This window comes from Pomacea canaliculata, linkage group LG4 (assembly GCF_003073045.1).
Source record: "Pomacea canaliculata isolate SZHN2017 linkage group LG4, ASM307304v1, whole genome shotgun sequence".
Taxonomy (NCBI): domain Eukaryota; kingdom Metazoa; phylum Mollusca; class Gastropoda; order Architaenioglossa; family Ampullariidae; genus Pomacea; species Pomacea canaliculata.
The window spans coordinates 18,268,195-18,288,242 of record NC_037593.1 but is presented as its reverse complement, the minus strand read 5'-3'; the positions used below and the strand labels follow the sequence as shown (position 1 = coordinate 18,288,242).

The 20,048-nt window shown below is 41.6% G+C and overlaps 5 protein-coding genes across 5 annotated transcripts; 2 read left to right on the top strand and 3 right to left on the bottom strand.

Annotated features, from left to right (window-relative positions):
* Positions 1 to 52: 52 nt before the first annotated feature.
* On the bottom strand, positions 53 to 1,893 carry LOC112562093 (activator of basal transcription 1-like). The gene is made up of 4 exons (XM_025235095.1): positions 1,620 to 1,893; positions 1,282 to 1,388; positions 660 to 803; positions 53 to 460 (listed from the first exon to the last, which is right to left on the bottom strand). The coding sequence occupies exons 1-4, from the start codon at positions 1,834 to 1,836 to the stop codon at positions 155 to 157; spliced, it is 774 nt and encodes a 257-aa protein (XP_025090880.1). The 5' UTR covers positions 1,837 to 1,893; the 3' UTR covers positions 53 to 154.
* A 3,899-nt stretch (positions 1,894 to 5,792) lies between these two features.
* LOC112562089 lies at positions 5,793 to 8,914 on the top strand. The gene is made up of 6 exons (XM_025235091.1): positions 5,793 to 6,141; positions 6,584 to 6,693; positions 6,962 to 7,125; positions 7,279 to 7,476; positions 7,806 to 7,899; positions 8,084 to 8,914. Exons 1-6 carry the CDS (start codon positions 5,876 to 5,878, stop codon positions 8,467 to 8,469), a joined length of 1,218 nt encoding a protein of 405 aa, XP_025090876.1. The 5' UTR covers positions 5,793 to 5,875; the 3' UTR covers positions 8,470 to 8,914.
* A 2,604-nt stretch (positions 8,915 to 11,518) lies between these two features.
* Positions 11,519 to 13,134, bottom strand: LOC112562094. Its single transcript, XM_025235097.1, has 3 exons — positions 12,941 to 13,134; positions 12,530 to 12,623; positions 11,519 to 12,346 (listed from the first exon to the last, which is right to left on the bottom strand). Exons 1-3 carry the CDS (start codon positions 13,094 to 13,096, stop codon positions 11,958 to 11,960), a joined length of 639 nt encoding a protein of 212 aa, XP_025090882.1. The 5' UTR covers positions 13,097 to 13,134; the 3' UTR covers positions 11,519 to 11,957.
* Positions 13,135 to 13,231: 97 nt separating this feature from the next.
* On the bottom strand, positions 13,232 to 14,568 carry LOC112561628. Its single transcript, XM_025234209.1, has 3 exons — positions 14,227 to 14,568; positions 13,677 to 13,780; positions 13,232 to 13,455 (listed from the first exon to the last, which is right to left on the bottom strand). Exons 1-3 carry the CDS (start codon positions 14,487 to 14,489, stop codon positions 13,232 to 13,234), a joined length of 591 nt encoding a protein of 196 aa, XP_025089994.1. The 5' UTR covers positions 14,490 to 14,568.
* Positions 14,569 to 16,987: 2,419 nt separating this feature from the next.
* Positions 16,988 to 20,048, top strand: LOC112562090. Its single transcript, XM_025235092.1, has 6 exons — positions 16,988 to 17,329; positions 17,780 to 17,889; positions 18,158 to 18,321; positions 18,507 to 18,704; positions 18,952 to 19,045; positions 19,228 to 20,048. The coding sequence occupies exons 1-6, from the start codon at positions 17,067 to 17,069 to the stop codon at positions 19,611 to 19,613; spliced, it is 1,215 nt and encodes a 404-aa protein (XP_025090877.1). The 5' UTR covers positions 16,988 to 17,066; the 3' UTR covers positions 19,614 to 20,048.

The window sequence follows — 20,048 nt, the reverse complement described above, 5'->3', positions numbered from 1 at the left end:
CTGGTGCACTTGTATACACTAATGCTTGTGTACACACAGATGAAGACAAAAGAAGACTTCAAGTTTGTTTATACTGCAGAAAAAAGTTGAGGATGTTACTGTCAAAGATATCGAACTCTAGAACATGTACACCACTCATCTTGAATTGTCAGTCTCAACTTCCTCCACCAAACAATTTATGTAACAAAGTTTTGTTGGCTGCAAGGGACAAAGCACCAACAGCATGCTGACCATCTGGTCTGTGTACACTTTTCTTTGTTCCTCCCCTCGAAGGTTTAGTCTGGCTTGATGTTATCTTCTTTTGTTTTGAAAGTATTTCATCTTCAGTATCTCTCTGCTTCACATTGTATGCTTTTGTTTCCAACATCTCCTCTCCTTTCTTGCGTTTCCTTTCATTCATGTCTTTTAACTTCCTGCTTTTCTCAAAATTCTGGATGTGGAAGTTAGCTTCTCTTTTTGCCTGTTAACAGGAAAGCAAAAGTTTTAAATAAGAATTTAACAAACAGAAACATATGTGATTAATATTTTCTGTAAGTGAACTCTTTCCAAAATTAGAACCCACCGATCTGTCTACATCAATTCAGTTCAACAAGAAACACAATGCCTTTCCATAAACTCTCACTCTTAATAGGGGTTACTGTTTTTGCCTACTGATTTACCTGTGAAATTTCTGTTCGAAGCCGCTGTTCATGAACAGCCCTCTCATAAGCAAGACGTTCATTTAGGTGAGCCCATTGAAATTTTGGAAGATATTTTATATTCCAGATGTCGGCATACCAAGGGTAACTCCGTTTTCCTCCAACCTGCACAAGAGATTTCAATCCAGATGCTTAGTGACATGGAAAAAATGTGGATGTATGATGCACTTGTATGCATGTTGTAACTGTGTGCGTTACCACATACATTTCACTTATAAACAACTTCAACAAGGGAAGTGAACTTTAAGGGGCTCAGTTTGTTTAGGGTAAAACATGGGGAATCCCCTCCCCATCAACACCCCTTTCCCCCATTCAATCCTGCTGGGTGAGCAGACAATTCTACTGGCACTGGCCTGAGCAAGCCTGAAAACAAGGACCATGGGACAAATCATAAAGCTATGAAGCCTACAATAAATGAACAGCTGTGTGACATAATAATAAAATGTTTCCTATCAATGCATTGCGAAAATTTCTATGAGGTACATGAGTGGGGACTTGAAACAGCGCTTTTATAATTCACTTATTTTATGATTACCCACTGTAAACAATTTGATGAAACTATGACTGCTCATGTAACACTAACCTGTGTGTTGTTCAATGTAAGGGCAACTTGCTTGGCTACCACCTTATCAGCAAATTCCACCCAGCCTTCAGTAAAAAGCCGACCTTTCTTGCTGAATGGAGCTTTATCTGCAATTTAGCATGATTATCAGATCTGATATCAGCTTATTTTATGAGACCTGGATATGTCCCTATATAAATTCACTGTATTATTGTTACATCTTAGATTATGAATGCTATATGAGATCTCTTACACAGCTCTTATTATCGATCTAATAATTATCAGATTTTTTAAACTTCATCTTTCGTAATTTGATTAATAGTTTCATTTTTCATGGTATGTAGCCTACTGATATTTACCGTCTGGCTGAAGAAACACGTTTCCCAACTCCCCGTGGTCCCCAAGCACTTCGCGAACTTTTTTTACGCTCATATACTGAGGTACACGACTCATGTATACGATTCCTGGGATTCGCATCTTTTTCTTCTTGCCATTTTGCCCATCATTGCCCTCTTCATCTTTCTGGTTTGACGCATGTTTCTCTTCTGTTGATATCGACTCCATCGTAGACTCCATATTACTTTCTGTCTTTCAAGGTAGACTACTCGGACGGCCGCGGAGTAAAGGGAAGCCACCCCAAGCCAATTTCGATCTTCCCAGACCATAATATTATTTTATTCAGATGGCGAAATTTCAAACCAACATTAAAATGTCGCTACTGGATTACTGTTTAGTGCTTGGTAAAAGGGTTATTAAAACATTTCTTAAGTCACAAAGCGTTCAGCGAAGGTGTATAAAGACAGTTATACTAGTGAAAACCAACCGTCTCTCCTAAGCTATGGACACCTGTGTGGTCTCGCTCAGCTTTTATTCCATCTGTGAGATATCAGAACTAAAGAAGGCGCGATGTATGTATGGCCTCACCACGAATTTCCTCCTGGAGAAGTTCTACAAATAGTAATAGCAGCAATAGTAACTTTGGTTTTCTTCTGCGACTTTCTGATTTTTCATAGACTTCCGGTCTTTTCTGCATAACGGTTTCTTTTGAAGATCACACAGTCAGCACTTTGCTTTAACAATTTTCACGCAGTTTTACTCTGCATTGTGACTCCATCGATACCAGCAGTCTTCTAGCGATTTCAACTCCGTTGACCCGAGTCTCTGTTGATATATTTTGCGTTCCTATTGACGACACATTAATGTCTTTCCGACCTGTTAGATCTGAACTCGGGACCGTTGAGAGCCAGCACGTGTCCCGCGACAGACGACTTGCTAAAACAAGTAGTTGGTCAACTTCATAGGTTCAAGAGTGATAAGAGGCTAACGACAGACAAAAGTCATGTCAGACAAATCAGCAACAAAGCATTGTGCTTGTTCCTAATCTCAGCTGTCTGATTCTCCATCAGCAAGTCAGCCTCACGACATCGAATGAATATTTCCATATTGCTTGCTCCCATATAGGAAAGTCTGCATTTATGTAACTATTTATGTAAATAATTGAAGCCACACTGCCCTATTTTTAATGGCAGTGTGATATGTACATTATTGGTTGTAATACTTGAGAGAGAGAGACTATGACTGGCAGCATAAAGTATTAGCAATGGAGATCGAGAATTGGGATGTAGACATTTTCTGTTCTCCTAATGCCTGGGATAATTTAAAGTGATGTTCAAATGTTAGTTTCGACACAAAATTTCTTCAAAAGATTAACAAAGATTTATCATGCGCAATAATTCTCGCTCTCTTCCCCCGCCATTGAGAGAGAGAGAGCCGAACTGTTTATTTGATGGTTACACGACTTTCAAAGTACGGGGAAATACAGCTTAACTTTTAGCTATCGAAGTCAGAACAAAGAAAATGTATAATACCTAAAATAAGATATATTCATTCATCTCATGCCTACCACTCCACGACACAATGTTCCATTAGTTTAGTCACCCTGAAATGTTTACAAAAGTACTCTCTCTGTGAGAGTGAAAGAGAAAAACAGATGGACAAAGAGTGAGAAGAAATGCTGGTTTAATTGTGTGCAGAATATTAAGTGTGCGTCGAGATCAAACAGTGATCAGTTTTGTGACATTTCCTGTGTAATTATGTAGATACCATCAAATGCTGCAAGCGTTCTTTTAAAAATAACAGATGCGAAACCTGCGGTAGATGTAACAGTCGGTGGTTTTCTTCACGTTCCCCAGTTTTCTCTACACTCTGTGTGGGTGTGAGAGAAAGAGAATGAGAGTGACTTAGTAAATACATACATGATGCCTACATCAAACATATCTAGATGTCTGCGTATTTATTTTAAACGCTTTGAGCTTGCCTTTGGTAGTGGTCATCATCATCATAATCATCAATCATCATCATCAATCATCATCATCATTTTTCCTGTGTTTAGAAATGCAGTAGCTCGATGTCAAGGTAGACGGTCAAGAAATCCCTCCCCCAAGGCCAACTAACCCTTGGGTTTGAAGTATTTTTAAGTAGGGTTCTAGTAAGAAAGTACTTTTAAAACATTCTATAATTTAAATATATTTGTTTGGAGTCTAGTTCTCCTATCCAGTTCTGGATATGCTGGTCCTGAAGAGACCTATCTACTTTTTTCTTGAGCCAATCACATGATACGTTTATGTTATTCTGGCTTATTCATATTCCACTTAGACAAAGATCTTGCAGTGTTGTCTTGACAGTGCTGATATAGCTAGCCTTAAGGATATTTGTTTCATGTAAGTTCAAGAATATATTACAATGCTTAAATATTTATGACAGGGAAGCGACCACACTCTCAAAGCACTATACAAGATAGGATGGACTTTCTTACTTTGAGGATCGTTTTGTAAAAGTTTTGCTGTAGTTTATCACAAATATGACTAATTCCCGTTGCCTATATTTCAATGTAAGCAAGTATAGGAAGGATAATTCTGTCGAACATATCAAGTTGTATATCTAGTGGTAGTTGTGACTATTTACATTTTTTTTAGTAGGGCAAACATGGCTCTTGAGACTATGTCATATAAATCTTTTTATGCTACAAGAAATTTGTTATTATAATTCAATTTCAGTTCAAGATAGGAAAAAAGTCTACTATTTAAAGTTTCTCCTCATAATATGTAAATGTTGGTTTCTTACCTCTAGAAAATAACACTACAAGTATTTAAGTTTTGTCTGGGTTGTCAGGTTCCACTTGTCACACTACTTTTTAAATCATTCTGTAGGTTTTCTGGTGTTTCATAGAAAATGACATACAGTAATCTGCATATAAATAATAAAATCTGCATAAAGTAATATAAATAATTTAAGGAGCATATCACTTTCATGAGGGATAAGGTTATTTGGTGACAGTCTGGCTAATTCTGGGAAACCACTTACAGAGTCTGCTAAGAGATGTGTTTTCAGGTCATTGAGATAAAGTGTAAACAGTACAGGAGATAGGTGCTCCCCTTGCCTGACACCATAACTAGTTTTAAAGAACTGTAACTGGTTTTAATGGATCAACACAGGATTTTGCTTTTGTGTATACATCTTTGATTATATTTATGAATCTCCCCCTAACCCTATAATCTAATAATTTTTTCCACAGACAGGTTTTATCTATTTTCTTCAAAGCTTTTTGATAATCTACAAATGTGCAGAAGATACGGTTCTTTTTACTTAGTAAGATTTCAAGAATGCTTTGCAGAAGGAATAGGTGGTCAAGGGTGGCTAAACCTTGTCAAAAGTCTGGTTGTTCCTGCCCAAGGAGATTTTTTTCTTCCAAATGGTGTTTTAAGCATTCATTAACGGCACTTGTGAAACGTTTATCAAAGCAGCTAAGAACTGTGATGACAAAGTAGTTATATGGATCACTTTGTTTTCCTTTGTTCTTAAAAAAACTGGTGTTATAATACCTGTTGTCCATTCTGTGATGGCATCACATGTTGCCAGAATGAGGTTAAAGAGGGCTGTGAATGGAGTCAGAGTCTTTGGTTGTAAGAATTTTAAAAATTCATTCGGTCTCAACTGTATCATTACAGAAATATTTTATCTCCTTAAAATGTTCTAAGAATTTATTGCAGGATATTGTATTTCATGCTTTCTTTAATGACTATTGTACTTCTCTAGAATGTTCCAAAATACCTTTGGGTTCTTTGGGTACCTTTTTTCGCTGGTAAAGTTTAAGCTCCTTTCTTATTTGTCTCTTGTAGTCATGTACATACATAAGCTCGACCCTCTTTTCTGATTTGCACGAGGCACTGAAAAAACTGCTAAATGCTGATCGGATTTTGCCACAAGATATTCATCTCAACGAAAGACCCTCATTAACATAAAGATGTGATCCAGACTGTACGCTTAGTAGCAGCGACAGACAAGTTAATGCAAATAACATGCGAACAACGTTAAAGGACGCTGATAACATCAATCAAACCTTTGATCTACCATGTAGTCCGAACACAAAATAAAGGTAAAACATTCGGGGGTCTTTTTTTTTTACAAAGTTTCGTTTCCCCTTCCCCTAAAAATCGCTGTTTTATGGCTCCATTGTGGGTATATAACCACCTCTACTTCTTCTTCCGAGTCGTGTCAGCGGCTGCAGTTCAGATCCTGTTGCTTCCTGACCCTACAGAGAGAGTTGTCTGTCACAATGGCGTCCATCATCACTGTCGTCGTCAGTCTTGTCCTGGCGACCATGGTCTCCGCTGTACGACATGTGCCCCCTTATCAGTCACCGCCAGCATCATTCAACCGACCACCGCCGCCACCACCACCGCCACCAGCGACAACAACCAAGCCCATCCCTTATAAGCCGGAACCTTACAAGACACTCTCAGGACCTGCTGCGCGCCCCTACCCCCCTCTCTACAACTCGCAATACCAAGATGGTTCTTACAATGGATATCAACGGGATGGGTATGATGATTTGTTTATACTTAGAATCAGTTGTACAAGTAAATATGATACTTCAGACATGTGTTAACCATCGAATAAAAAGTCTTACTGTAAATATTATTTACTGCGGTTATTCGTTGACGATAAGGTTGGTTGGTTGGCACAAATGCGCTTTGTTCTTATAGTAATTATGAACTGTGAGTACGAGATTTGAACCTAAGAAATTTTACTTTTTATGTCGGGGTGACAAAATAATTATATACTTCATGCACTGTTAGATATCTCTTTAGTTAAAATTACTTTTAGAAGCTTAAAGTTACACACCAGAATAGTAAAGGTGAGCGGTTGAGGTATGTAGATGTATGTAAGCGCACGTGTCAATCCGTTTTCCTGCAGTTGTGTGCGTGACTTAGCTGTTTAAGATGTGCAAGTGTTTGAGTAGTTCATTGTGGTGTGTGAACAGCTACAACAAGCAGCCTTACGAACAGCTGCCTTATGCTGCCAAGTCGCCATCACGATTCGAGGACGAAGCTGAGAATGATGTAGTGGACAGACTGTTTGCCGCCGCTGACAGTGAGTCATGCTCTACATCCTTGTGCGCTTCCTTTATAACGAGTCCTTTAGTTCCCAGTGTTTGGTCAGTTCTCCACTCTCACATCTGTCATTGAATGTGAAATCATAAGATTGCCAGGTTGATATTTGGTCTCCGCTTTTACACTGACTTACCATGGTGTGTACATGACCTCAGGAGCATTCAAGACGTTGACAGTTATGCCATGTGTGGGCGTGTACACAGAAACCAATGGAGAACAAGCGTTAATCGTCTTTTGCTTTCTTGCAGGCCTGTATTCACAACTGGATTTAGCTGCCCAGAGTTTGGCTAACCTGGACTCCCAAGGAAGTTTGCAGACGAAGCAGATAACGCAGCTGACGGTCGTGGACCTGCCGGGCTTGGAGGAGAAGAACATCTTGCAGGACAGTCAGCTGGACGATCTGGAAAAGAAGGTGCGTGTCGGAGAGAATGGAACGTGTGGTTGTTGCTATGGTGGTCATTATCACAAATAATAAAGTGGAGTTGACTGTGTTAACATTATGTAGGAAGTTTCAAGGCGTTGAATGCACGCATACAAACACATTCATTCCGTGTGGTATTTGCAGCTGGACATTCTTGAAAAGCGCCTGAGTGATCTGGAAGCCACGATGGACAAGGTGGAGGCTCTGAATACAGAGAACACTAAGGACATCAAGGAGCTGGACATCGCTCTGGCCAAACAGCAGTACATCGACTCCAATCAAGTGGGCGCCATCGCCAGGCTTCTGTCGGCCGCTCAGAACGTGCAGACCCAACTGCTGATTGTACGTGGGACGTCACGTGACCTGACACAATCTTTGTGCATGCGTGTGAACGTGTGTATGAGTGTGTGCGGGAGGAGGTGCGTGGGTTTGTGTGCAGGTATTTATCATTTTGTGAGATACATAGAAGATGAGAAATGCTGATTTTAGTGAGAATGATCCAATTTTTTTTAACTCGCCTCCCATGGTCTTGTCATCAACTTTTTATCTTTGTATAAGAACAATCTGTAGTTTCCTAAACGTAATCCTACAGTCTCATCCCTACAGACAAATCTTGTTTTTTCCCTATTTTTATCCACGAGATAAATAAAATAGTTTACATTTAATCACAGATCGTCAAAAACTCTTTCACATTGCTGGGTAACGACATCAAGGATGTTGTTGGGTCGCTGAATGCTGTCCTCACCTTTAAGAAGTCCAGAATATGTGAGTAAACATTGTAAATTTCAACTACAGTTCGCTACTTACAAAACTAAATCAGGCGTTTCATGTCTTTCGACAAAAGTTTCCTTTAAAAGTTGATTATTATAAGAATATGTAGGTAAGTGTTTGGATTGTCTGCTGACGTGTTGCATCACGTGACTATCTTGCCCCGTGTTTTCTCTTTCAGGCGAAACCGGCGTGACTACCCTGACTAAGACTGATAGACGCAGTGTCATCACCTTTAACTCAGACTTCGGCCAGACAGTGCCTAAGGTTCTGTATGGTATTTCTGGTTTTAGGTATAAATTCGAAGTCGAACAACGGCTGAAATATTCTCAGTCGGGTTACGGCTCGCTGTACGACAAGTCCTATGGTCCAAGGTATCCTCAGTACGGTTCCCTCCCATACAGAGATCGTGAAGCTGGAAGTGTAGGTAGCCTTGTTTACGTATTAGCCACGACAGAGGGCCTAACAGTCGAACTTCTCGATCAGTCGTTCGACGATGCTGAACTCGAGGATCTGCAAGTGCCGTGGCAGGTGTGCTCCATCGGGCCTGGAACTCAACTCGCTTAGTAACCTCTGACCTCTGACGGACGGCTTGCCAAGGATACCGATATGTCCATGCGGCTGCATGCTGGGAAGTTTTGCATATATACTGATAGTTCCAGACTGATGACTTAGATTGACCAACCGAGAAGAAAAAAAAAACTACTTTGAATTATTGCGTATTATCTCAAGTCAATCGTTCACCTTCAGAGAATGAAACCACAGAACACCAACGCAAGTTAAAGTCGCTATTCGTCCACGAACATCACAAATAAGGACAAGATCAGCATCTCAAACGTAAAAGAATAGTTTATTTGCAAAGTAAAATCTCACAGACACATCATTGGTCTGGATGTACAGCGACTTACACTTCAACAGTCAATACTTACAGCAGCAGCACCTTGGACGAAATCTAATGTCTTTTTCAGTTTACTCTGAATAATAAAATGAAAACAATATAGCAAACTTTCAATATCTTTGCATTTGTTTGTTTGTGTTTGTGTGTGTAAGTGTGTGTGGGTTCGCCCTTGAGTACGAACTTTGAACTTGAAGAAATGCAACAATAATAGAAGGACAAGGACAAGATCACCCAAAGAATACGATGAAGTTGAACATGAAAATGATAAAGATAAAAAGCCTGTGGAGAAAGCAAAAAAATATCTGTCACTAGGTGGCTTCATAATAAAACAAAAAACTTCCCTCTTCAGGACACACCTATTGCAATGTCCTAATACAGTCCTATTGGGCTCTCTTTTCTAAAATTCAACAAGCAAAAATGTTTCGCGCCCAATGTACGACCCGACAAACATAACCTTAAATTAACAAACTTGGTATACTCTGATACAGCCCCTCTCTTAGACTAGCAGATACAGTTTTAACTGTAACACAGAGCAAGACTCACAGACACACATATGTGTGCAGCCCTCGCTGGCTAGTTAATGCCCCCACGAATGAGAACAAAATATTGTAAAACCGCCAAGAGATCACGCACTCACCCACGAGGATTGTGAAGTGTCCGGCCGTCACCCAGTGTCAACACACAGTACCGTGAGCCCACGCACGTCTCGCACAGACCCTGGTGGTCACCAACTAGCTACTGAACCTAGTTCCTTGCACCAGCCATAAGGATTTCCACTACAGTCAAATCTCGCTACTATGCCACCTACCGGGACCGAGCAAGAGTGGCATAGTAGCGAGAGTGGCATAGTAGCGAGGGTTCGTAAAAACGGCTTTATTTGCTCAAGTTACTTGTCAGTCCAAAGCTCTCAAGAATCGTCTGCTGGCGCTAGCTTTCTCCTCTCATTCTCCCCCTCACCTCTTCATCCTACACCCCTCCCAACCACATCCGCGCACCTGCATCCTCCCGCTCTCCCTGTCACGGGGCTGTCACCCGGCCAGCGACCACCACCCCCTATCGCCAGCCTCCACCCTCCCTGTGTGCGTGCTATGTTCCATCCACCTAACTGCGATGTCCCACACTATCATACAGTATAATAATCGAGCACTGCGCGGAATTTCACAACTTGTGTCTTTTAACAATCACACAGTAGTGGCATAGTAGCGAGAGTCGGTGGTGGCATAGTAAATTTATTTTGCATTGAATTTTGTCGGGACCGAGCAAAAGTGGCATAATACCGAGAGTGGCATAGTAGCGAGATTTGACTGTAAATCCTAGTGTTCACTCCTGGCTGCTATGTCCACTCACAGTACCCGCCTTCCAGTCCACACCTAACCTGCTGTGTAAACACACGGCACCTTTCCTAGGCGTCTGTCACCTTTCACAACCGCCCCACCTCCCATTTTTCCTGTTTGTAGACACTGCAGTAGCTCGATGTCAACGTAGACGATCAAGAACCCCACCCCCACCCCCTAAGACAAATTATTGTCGAATAATAGTGCATGGACTCGATCAGTATCATTCTGTAAGCACTTTTCAATATTCTACACATTTCGTGGCAGAGAGTATCCGGCAGATATCAACTCCTCCGTCCACACTTGATGTGTCCCCTGCCCCAAAGCGATTTTTTTTGTAGCTGATCTGGGAAACAATTTATCGATATCAGCCATCGTGTAAACATTATTTAGTTCAGACGTGAGTGGCTTTTAGATGCAAGGAGGCGAGGAAAAGGGGGAAGAGAACAAAAATGTTGCCGAAACATTGAACACAGCAACACGGTTGATTGCGAACGTTAGTATGCGAGAAGACATGTACCTCAAGTTTTGTCGACGAATGTATTGTTCTCTCACTTCAAGACAATAAAGTTAACACTCGATCACTACTCTCCAGTGCTTCTGCCCAGCGGTCTGCCCAATACACACCAGTAACACCCGCATTAACTTCTACCCGTCTTGACGGAGTAGAGGGGGAGGGTAGCGATCAAAATGGAAGAAAAAAGTGAACTGTTGCAGCAGTTTATGCTCAGGACTGCCGCAGTGTGTTTTGTCTCCCTTACTAACTTCTCTCCCTCACTTGTGGGTGTGAGGTAGTCCTCTGTTTTCTTGTGTATGTGTATTATATGTATTTTTCATTTATTTTCAATTTTTTTTTATCCACATGTGATTAAACTCACTATTTGTACTGTTCGTTTCGTCTTTGTTGTGGTCTACGTTCGTCAAAGGTTCGCTAGGATCGTCGTGTCCCGCGTTTGGCTGAGCGAGTGTGTGTGTGTTGGTGTGTTCGTGTGTTGGTGTGTTCGTGTGTTGGTGTGTTCGTGTGTTGGTGGCGGCTGTGTGAGGTTGCCACCGTGCATCTGACGACCCTGGGTGCAATCCACGACATTTTACATGTCCTTGTTTTGACTTCCATACCTGAAAGTGGAACTGTATTTCACCCTACTTTAGTGTCCATTCCATCTCTGAAAGAATTATCGTCTGGCTGTACTACAAGAATTGACATCTGAGAATAAGCGGCAGAACGTGTGAGCGGAGAAAAGAATTTTGTTTTATTGCTGCTCCAATGTCTGGAAAGCAAATTTAAGAAAATCACTTCCCAAACTTGCACGTTACAGTTAAAGTTTGTACATAAGCGCGCACGCACACACACTTACACACACAAACACAAACGAATACAAAGATATTGAAAGTTTGCTATATTGTTTTAATTTTATTATTCAGAGTAAACTGAAAGAGAAATTAGATTTCGTCCAAGGTGCTGCTGCTGTAAGTATTGACTGTTGAAGTGTAAGTCGCTGTACATCCAGACCAATGATGTGTCTGTGAGATTTTACTTTGCAAATAAAATATTCTTTTATGTTTGAGATGCTCATCTTGTCTTTATTTGTGATGTTCCGGGATGATTTGCGACTTAAAGTGGCATTGGTGTTCTGTGGTTTCATTCTTTGAAGGTGAACAATTGACTTGAGATAATACGCAATAATTCAAAACATTTTTTCTTCTTCTCGCTTGGTCAATCTAAGTCATCAGTCTGGAACTATCAGTACATATGCAAAACTTCCCAGCATGCAGCCGCATGGACATATCGGTATCCTTGGCAAGTCGTCGTCAGTGGTCAGAGGTTACTGAGCGAGTTGAGTTCCAGGCCCGATGGAGCACGCCTGCCACGGCACTTCCATAAACTCGGTTTCAGCATCGTCGAACGATTGTTCGAGAAGTTCGACTGTTAGGCCCTCTGCATTGGCCACTACAAAAACCTCGCCACCTACACTCCCTGCTTCACGATCTCTGTATGGGAAGGAACCGTACTGAGGATACCTTGGACCATAGGACTTGTCGTACAGCGAGCCGTAACCCGACTGAGAATATTTCAGCCGTTGTTCGACTTCGAATTTAGTCCTAAAACCAGAAATACCATACAGAACCCGAGGCACTGACTGGCCGAAGTCTGAGTTAAAGGTGATGACACTGCGTCTGTCAGTCTTAGTCACGGTAGTCACGCCTGTTTCGCCTGAAAGAGAAAACACGAGGCAAGATAGTCACGTGATGCAACACGTCAGCAGACAATCCAAACCCTTACCTACACATTCTTATAATAATCAACTTTTAAAGCAAATATTTGTTTAAAGACTTGAATGGCTGATTTAGTTTTGTAAGTAGCGAACTGTAGTTGCCATTTACAATGTTTACTTACATATTCTGGAATTTTCAAAGGTGAGGACAGCATTCAACGACGCAACAACATCCTGGATGTCGTTACCCAGCAATGCGAAATAGTTCTTGACAATCTGTGATTGAATGAAAAAGATTTTATTCATCTCGTGGATAAAAATAGAAAAAGAGGTTGGTCTGCAGGGAGGAGACTTACTGTAGGATAACGATTAGTAAACTGATGTTTGTTTTTATACAAAGATAAGAAGTTCCTGAGAAGAACATGAAGGGCGGGTCAAAAGATCGCATCATTCTAAGCAAAATCAGGAACACTCATCCTCACACACATTCATATACCTGCACACAAACACACGGACCTTCTATCGCATACACTCGTACACACGCTCACACGCATGCACAAAGATTGTGTCAGGTCACGTGACGTCCCACGTACAATGAGCAGTTGGGTCTGCACGTTCTGAGCGGCCGACAGAAGCCTGGCGATGGCGCCCACTTGATTGGAGTCGATGTACTGCTGTTTGGCCAGAGCGATGTCCAGCTCCTTGATGTCCTTAGTGTTCTCTGTATTCAGAGCCTCCACCCTGTCCATCGTGGCTTCCAGATCACTCAGGCGCTTTTCAAGAACGTCCAGCTGCAAATATCACACGGAATTAATGTGTTTGTGTGCGTGCATTCAACGCCTTGAAACTTCCTACATAATGTTAACACAGTCAACTCCATTTTATTATTTGTGATAATGACCACCATAACAACAACCACACGTTCCATTCTCTCCGACACGCACCTTCTTTTCCAGATCGTCCAGCTGACTGTTCTGCAAGACGTTCGTCTCCTCCAAGCCCGGCAGGTCCACGACCGTCAGCTGCGTTATCAGCTTCGTCTGCAAACTTCCTTGGGAGTCCAGGTTAGCCAAACTCTGGGCAGCTAAATCCAATTGTGAATACAGGCCTGCAAGAAAGCAAAAGACGATTAACGATTCTTCTGGATTGGTTTGGGTGTACACGCCTACACATGGCATAACGGTCTAAGTCTTCAATGCTCCTGAGGTCATGTACACACCATGGTAAGTCAGTGTAAAAGCGGAGACCAAATATCAACCTGGCAATCTTATGATTTCCTATTCAATGACAGATGTGAGAGTGGAGAAATGACCAAACACTAGGACTCACTGTCAGCGGCGGCAAACAGTCTGTCCACTACATCATTCTCAGCTTCATCCTCCAATCGTGATCTCGAGTTGGCGAAGTAAGGCAGGTATCCATAAGGGTTGTAGCTGTTCACACACCACAATGAACTACTCAAACACTTGCACATCTTAAAGAGCTAAGTCACGCACACAAAAGCAGGAAAGCGGATTGACACACACACGTGCACATACATACATCTGCATACCTCAACCGTTCACCTTTCTATTCTCGTGTGTAGATTAAAGCTGCTAGAAGTAATTTGAACTCAAGTTATATCTAACAGTGCAGGAGTTATATCATTATTTTGTCACCCCGACATCAAAAATAAAATGTCTTATGTTCACATCTCGTACTCACAGTTCAAAATCATTTTAAAGACAAATTGTTTTCGTGCCAACCTACCTTGATCGTCAACGAAAAACCGTAGCACATAATATTTACAGTAAGACATTTTATTCAATTTTGTTAACACATGTCTGAAGTATCATATTTACTTGTACAACTGGTTCTAAGTATAAACAAATCATCATACCCATCCCGTTGATATCCATTGTAAGAACCATCTTGGTATTGCGAGTTGTAGAGAGGCGGGTAGGGGCGCGCAGCAGGTCCTGAGAGTGTCTTGTAAGGTTCTGGCTTATAAGGGATGGGCTTGGTTGTTGTCGCTGGTGGCGGTGGTGGCGGTGGTGGTCGGTTGAATGATGCTGGCGGTGACTGATAAGGGGGCACGTATCGTACAGCGGAGACCATGGTCACCAGGACAAGACTGACGACGACAGCGATGACGGACGCCATTGTGACAGACAACTCTCTCTGCAGGGTCAGGAAGCAACAGGGTCTGAACTGCAGCCGCTGACACGACTCGGAAGAAGAAGCAGAAGTGGTTATATACCCACAATGGAGGCATAAATCAAAGATTTTTAGGGGAACGAATTATTTTATAAAAACACACCCGAATGTTTTACCTTTATTTCATATTCGGACTCCATTGCAGATTAACGTTTATTGATGTTATCAACGTCCTTTAAAGTCGTTCGAGTGTTTTCTGTGTCTGTTGTCATGTTTAGGGTTGTAATGTTTACTAAAAAGTGCAGGTATGAATGTTTGCGAGCGTGAGTGTGCATCTACATGTAGCGACGCTCGCGGCGCTCTTCTAACCTTTTGTACACAAGGTTCGGCAAACGTTTAACACATTGAATGTTTAAAGAAAAACAATCAAATGAGCCAAAAAATAAATAGTTCTGTTTGCCGTCCGTAAAAAGTGAATTATTCCCCCGGCACTTGACCTTTCTCTGATCAGATAATCCGGTACGAGCGGTCACATGACTCGGTGTCCACACACTTGTGGGTACACAAGTCCACCGAGCAGACGATGACAGAGTTGAAGACGTTGAATCATCGGATGTTTCTTTGGACTGTTGACAGGTGAATTCTATCCAAGACAGATATTAACACAGTGGTGCACCCGAGCTCATATTCGGTCAGTTATTTCTCCACGAAATTAATATCCCTGGACTGCTTGCAGACGATTTTTTTTCAGTCAACTACTAGAACGAGGCTACTTGCTTCATAGCGAATGATTTCAATGGCTATGTCAGCAACGTCTGCAAGAGAAACAACAATAAACAAATACATAAAAGGTGGTTTATACTGCTGCATGGTAGAATGCAACTGTGCAAGTATTTTTGCGCTTTGAGGGCAGGTGGACCGACAGAGCAAGACAAGTGGCGAGCGGCTCATTCATGCTAACGGCCGCTCAGACCAAGGTTTGAATCCACTGAAAGCCAAGATTTGTTCACGGCACTTTGAAGAAGAATGGATAAAAAGCACTGATCTCACTGTTGGCCCACTTATATACCTCTTACTCTCCTCTTTCATGTACATGCTCTTAGTTCTCGACTATAAGACTTAGACAATTTTCCCATAGCCCAAGATGCGCCCATAAAAAACAAATTTAGTTATTAACAATTATGCCATTTATTAATTTATTCGGGAATTGTATTGATTAAATATTCTTCTTATTGTTTATGAATCGTTGTATATGAATAGACCAAGATCAACACCAGTTCTTTCAGTTCACACACCCCTTCGCCAGGGTTAGAGACAATAATATAAATAATTTAAGGAGGACATCAGTCTTTGAGGGTAAAGTTATTTGGTGACAGTTTGCTGTGGGAGACCAGAGTCTGCTAAAAGATTTTAACACAGGATTTCGCCTTTTTGTATACATGATTGATTATATTTATGAATTGTCTCCTAACAGCACAATCTAATAATTTTTCCTACAGATAGGGTTAGGGTTATTTTGTTGAAGGCTTTTTGATAATCTGCAAACACGCAGAAGACTCGCTCCTGTTTACTTAGTAAGATTTCAAGAATGCACTGAGGGGTGAAAAAGTGGCCAAGTCTTGTCGAAAATCTGGTTGCTCCTGCCCAAGGAGATTATTTTCTTCCAAATGGTGTTTTAAGCATTCATTAACGGCACTTGTGGAAAGTTCATCAAAGCAGCTAAGAACTGATAACACAGTAGCTATTTGGATCACTTTTTTAAAAAACTGATGCTATAATCCCCGCTGTCCATTTTTTTGAGGGCATGAGCTGTTGCTAGTCTGAGGTTAAAGAGGGCTGTAAATACTTTTTATTTTTGAGAATTTTAAAATTCATTTATTATATATTGTCATTTCCACAAACTTTGCTTCGTTTAAACTTTGTTAGGCAATTGGCAGCCTCACTCTCAGATACTTCAGTGTTGAGATAGTTATTGCTAGTTTCAGTTATGTCCACAGGTAGATTGTCCAGTCTCAACTGTATCATTACACAAATCTCCTTAAAGTGTTCTAAGAATTTATTGCAGGTTGGGATTTCATCCTTTCTTTTATCACTATATTTTTATTTAGAATGTTTAAAAAAGCCTTTGGGTCCTTACATCTTAGGTACTTTTGTTGCTGGTAGAGTATAAACTGCTTACTTATGTTTCTCTCTTGTAGTCGTGTACATACCTAAGGTCGACACTCTTCTCATTTGCACACGGCACCACGAAAACTGCTAAAGGCTGATCGGATTGTACCATAAGATACATATCCCAACGAAAGACCCTCATTAACATCAAAACGTGACCCAGAACTTAGTAGCAGCTCGAACGACATTAAAAGTCGCTGATAATATAAAAATCTGATCTACCATGTAGTCACTATACGAAATAAAGATAAAAGATTCTGATACAATGTGTCGTTCCCCCTTACGCTAAGAATCTCTGTTTTATGTCTCCATTGTGGGTATATAACCACCTCTACTTCTTCTTCCGAGTCGTGTCAGCGGCTGCAGTTCAGACCCTGTTGCTTCCTGACCCTGCAGAGAGAGTTGTCTGTCACAATGGCGTCCATCATCGCTGTCGTCGTCAGTCTTGTCCTGGCGACCATGGTCTCCGCTGTACGACATGTGCCCCCTTATCAGTCACCGCCAGCATCATTCTACCGACCACCGCCACCACCACCGCCACCAGCGACAACAACCAAGCCCATCCCTTATAAGCCGGAACCTTACAAGACACTCTCAGGACCTGCTGCGCGCCCCTACCCCCCTCTATACAACTCGCAATACCAAGATGGTTCTTACAATGGATATCAACGGGATGGGTATGATGATTTGTTTATACTTAGAATCAGTTGTACAAGTAAATATGATACATCAGACATGTGTTAACCATCGAATAAAAAGTCTTACTGTAAATATTATGTGCTAAGGTTATTCGTTGACGATGGTTGGTTGGTTGGTTGGCACAAAAGCGCTTTGTTCTTATAGTGATTTTGAACTGTGAGTACGAGATTTGAACCTAAGAAATTTTACTTTTTATGTCGGGGTGACAAAATAATTATATACTTCATGCACTGTTAGATATCTCTTTAGTTAAAATTACTTTTAGAAGCTTAAAGTTACACACCAGAATAGTAAAGGTGAGCGGTTGAGGTATGTAGATGTATGTAAGCGCACGTGTGTGTGTCAATCCGTTTTCCTGCTTTTGAGTGCGTGACTTAGCTGTTTAAGATGTGCAAGTGTTTGAGTAGTTCATTATGATATGTGAACAGCTACAACAAGCAGCCTTACGAACAGCTGCCTTATGCCGCCAAGTCGCCATCACGATTTGAGGACGAAGCTGAGAATGATGTAGTGGACAGACTGTTTGCCGCCGCTGACAGTGAGTCATGCTCTACATCCTCGTGCGCTTCCTTTATAACGAGTCCTTTAGTTCCCAGTGTTTGGTCAGTTCTCCACTCACACATCCGTCATTGAATGTGAAATGATAAGTTAGCCAGGTTGATATTTGGTCTCTATTTTTACACTGATTTACCATGGTGTGTACATGACCTCAGGAGCATTGAAGACGTTGACCGTTATGCTATGTGTGGGCGTGTACACCGAAACCAATGGAGAACAAGCGTTAATCGTCTTTTGCTTTCTTGCAGGCCTGTATTCACAACTGGATTTAGCTGCCCACAGTTTGGCTAACCTGGACTCCCAGGGAAGTTTGCAGACGAAGCAGATAACGCAGCTGACGGTCGTGGACCTGCCGGGCTTGGAGGAGACGAACATCGTCCAAGACAAGAATATAGTTGATCTGGAAACAAAGGTGTGTGTCGCAGAGAATGAAACTTCAGGTTGTTACTATGGTGGTCATCGTAATCATCGCGAATGATAAAGTGGCGTTGACTGTGTTAACATTATGTAGGAAGTTTCAAGGCGTTGAATGCCTCACAGCAATACATATATCGTATGCACGCACACAAACACATTAATTCCGTGTGATATTTGCAGCTGGACGTTCTTGAAAAGCGCCTGAGTGATCTGGAAGCCACGATGGACAAGGTGGAGTCTCTGAATGCAGAGAACACTAAGGACATCAAGGAGCTGGACATCGCTCTGGCCAAACAGCAGTACATCGACTCCAATCAAGTGGGCGACATCGCCAGGCTTCTGTCGGCCGCTCAGAACGTGCAGACCCAACTGCTCATTGTACGTGGGACGTCACGTGACCTGACACAATCTTTGTGCATGCGTGTGAACGTGTGTATGAGTGTGTGCGGAAGGACATGCGTTGGTTTGTATTTTTTTCTAACCCGCCTCCCATGGACTTGTCATCAACTTTTTATCTTTGTATAAGAACAATCTGTAGTTTCCTACAGTCCCATTCCTACAGACCAATCTTTTTTTTCCATTTTTATCCAGGAGATAAATAAAATCTTTTTTCATTCAATCACAGATTGTCAAGAACTATTTCGCATTGCTGGGTAACGACATCCAGGATGTTTTTGGGTCGTTGAATGCTGTCCTCATCTTTGAAAATTCCAGAATATGTAAGTAAACATTGTAAATGGCAACTACAGTTCGATACTTACAAAAATAATCAGCCATTCATGTCTTTCGACAAATGTTTCCTTTAAAAGTTGATTATTATAAGAATGTGTAGGTAAGGGTTTGGATTGTCTGCTGACGTGTTGCATCACGTGACTATCTTGCCCCTTGTTTTCTGTTTCAGGCGAAACTGGCGTGACTACCGTGACTAAGACTGACAGACGCAGTGTCATCACCTTTAACTCAGACTTCGGCCAGACAGTGCCTAAGGTTCTGTATGGTATTTCTGGTTTTAGATACAGATTCGAAGTCGAACAAGAGCTGAAATATTCTCAGTCGGGTTACGGCTCGCTGTACGACAAGTCCTATGGTCCAGGGTATCCTCAGTACGGTTCCCTCCCATACAGAGATCGTGAAGCAGGGAGTGTAGGTGGCCTAGTTTACGTATTAGCCACCACAGAGGGCCTAACAGTCGAACTTCTCGATCAGTCGTTCGACGATGCCGAAACCGAGTTTATGGAAGTGCCGTGGCAGGTGTGCTCCATCGGGCCTGGAACTCAACTCGCTTAGTAACCTCTGACCTCTGACGGACGGCTTGTGAATGATACCGATATGTCCATGCGGCTGCATGCTGGAATGTTTTGCACATGTACTGATAGTTCCAGACTGATGACTTTGACTAACCGAGAAGAAAAAAAACTACTTTGAATTATTGTGTATTGAATTATTTTGTCTAGCGCTCAGCTTCGAAGAATGAAACCACAGAACACCAATGCCTACAAAAGTCGCAAATTATCCCGGAACATTACAGATAAATACAAGAAGAGCATCTCAAATCAAAAAGTATATTTTATTTGCAAAATAAATTTCTTCGACACATTAGTTCTTTGGATGTACAGCGACTTTCACTTCAACAGTGAATACTTACAGCAGCAGCACCTTGGACGAAATCAAATTTCTCTTTCAGTTTACTCTGAATAATAAAATTAAAACAATATAGCAAAC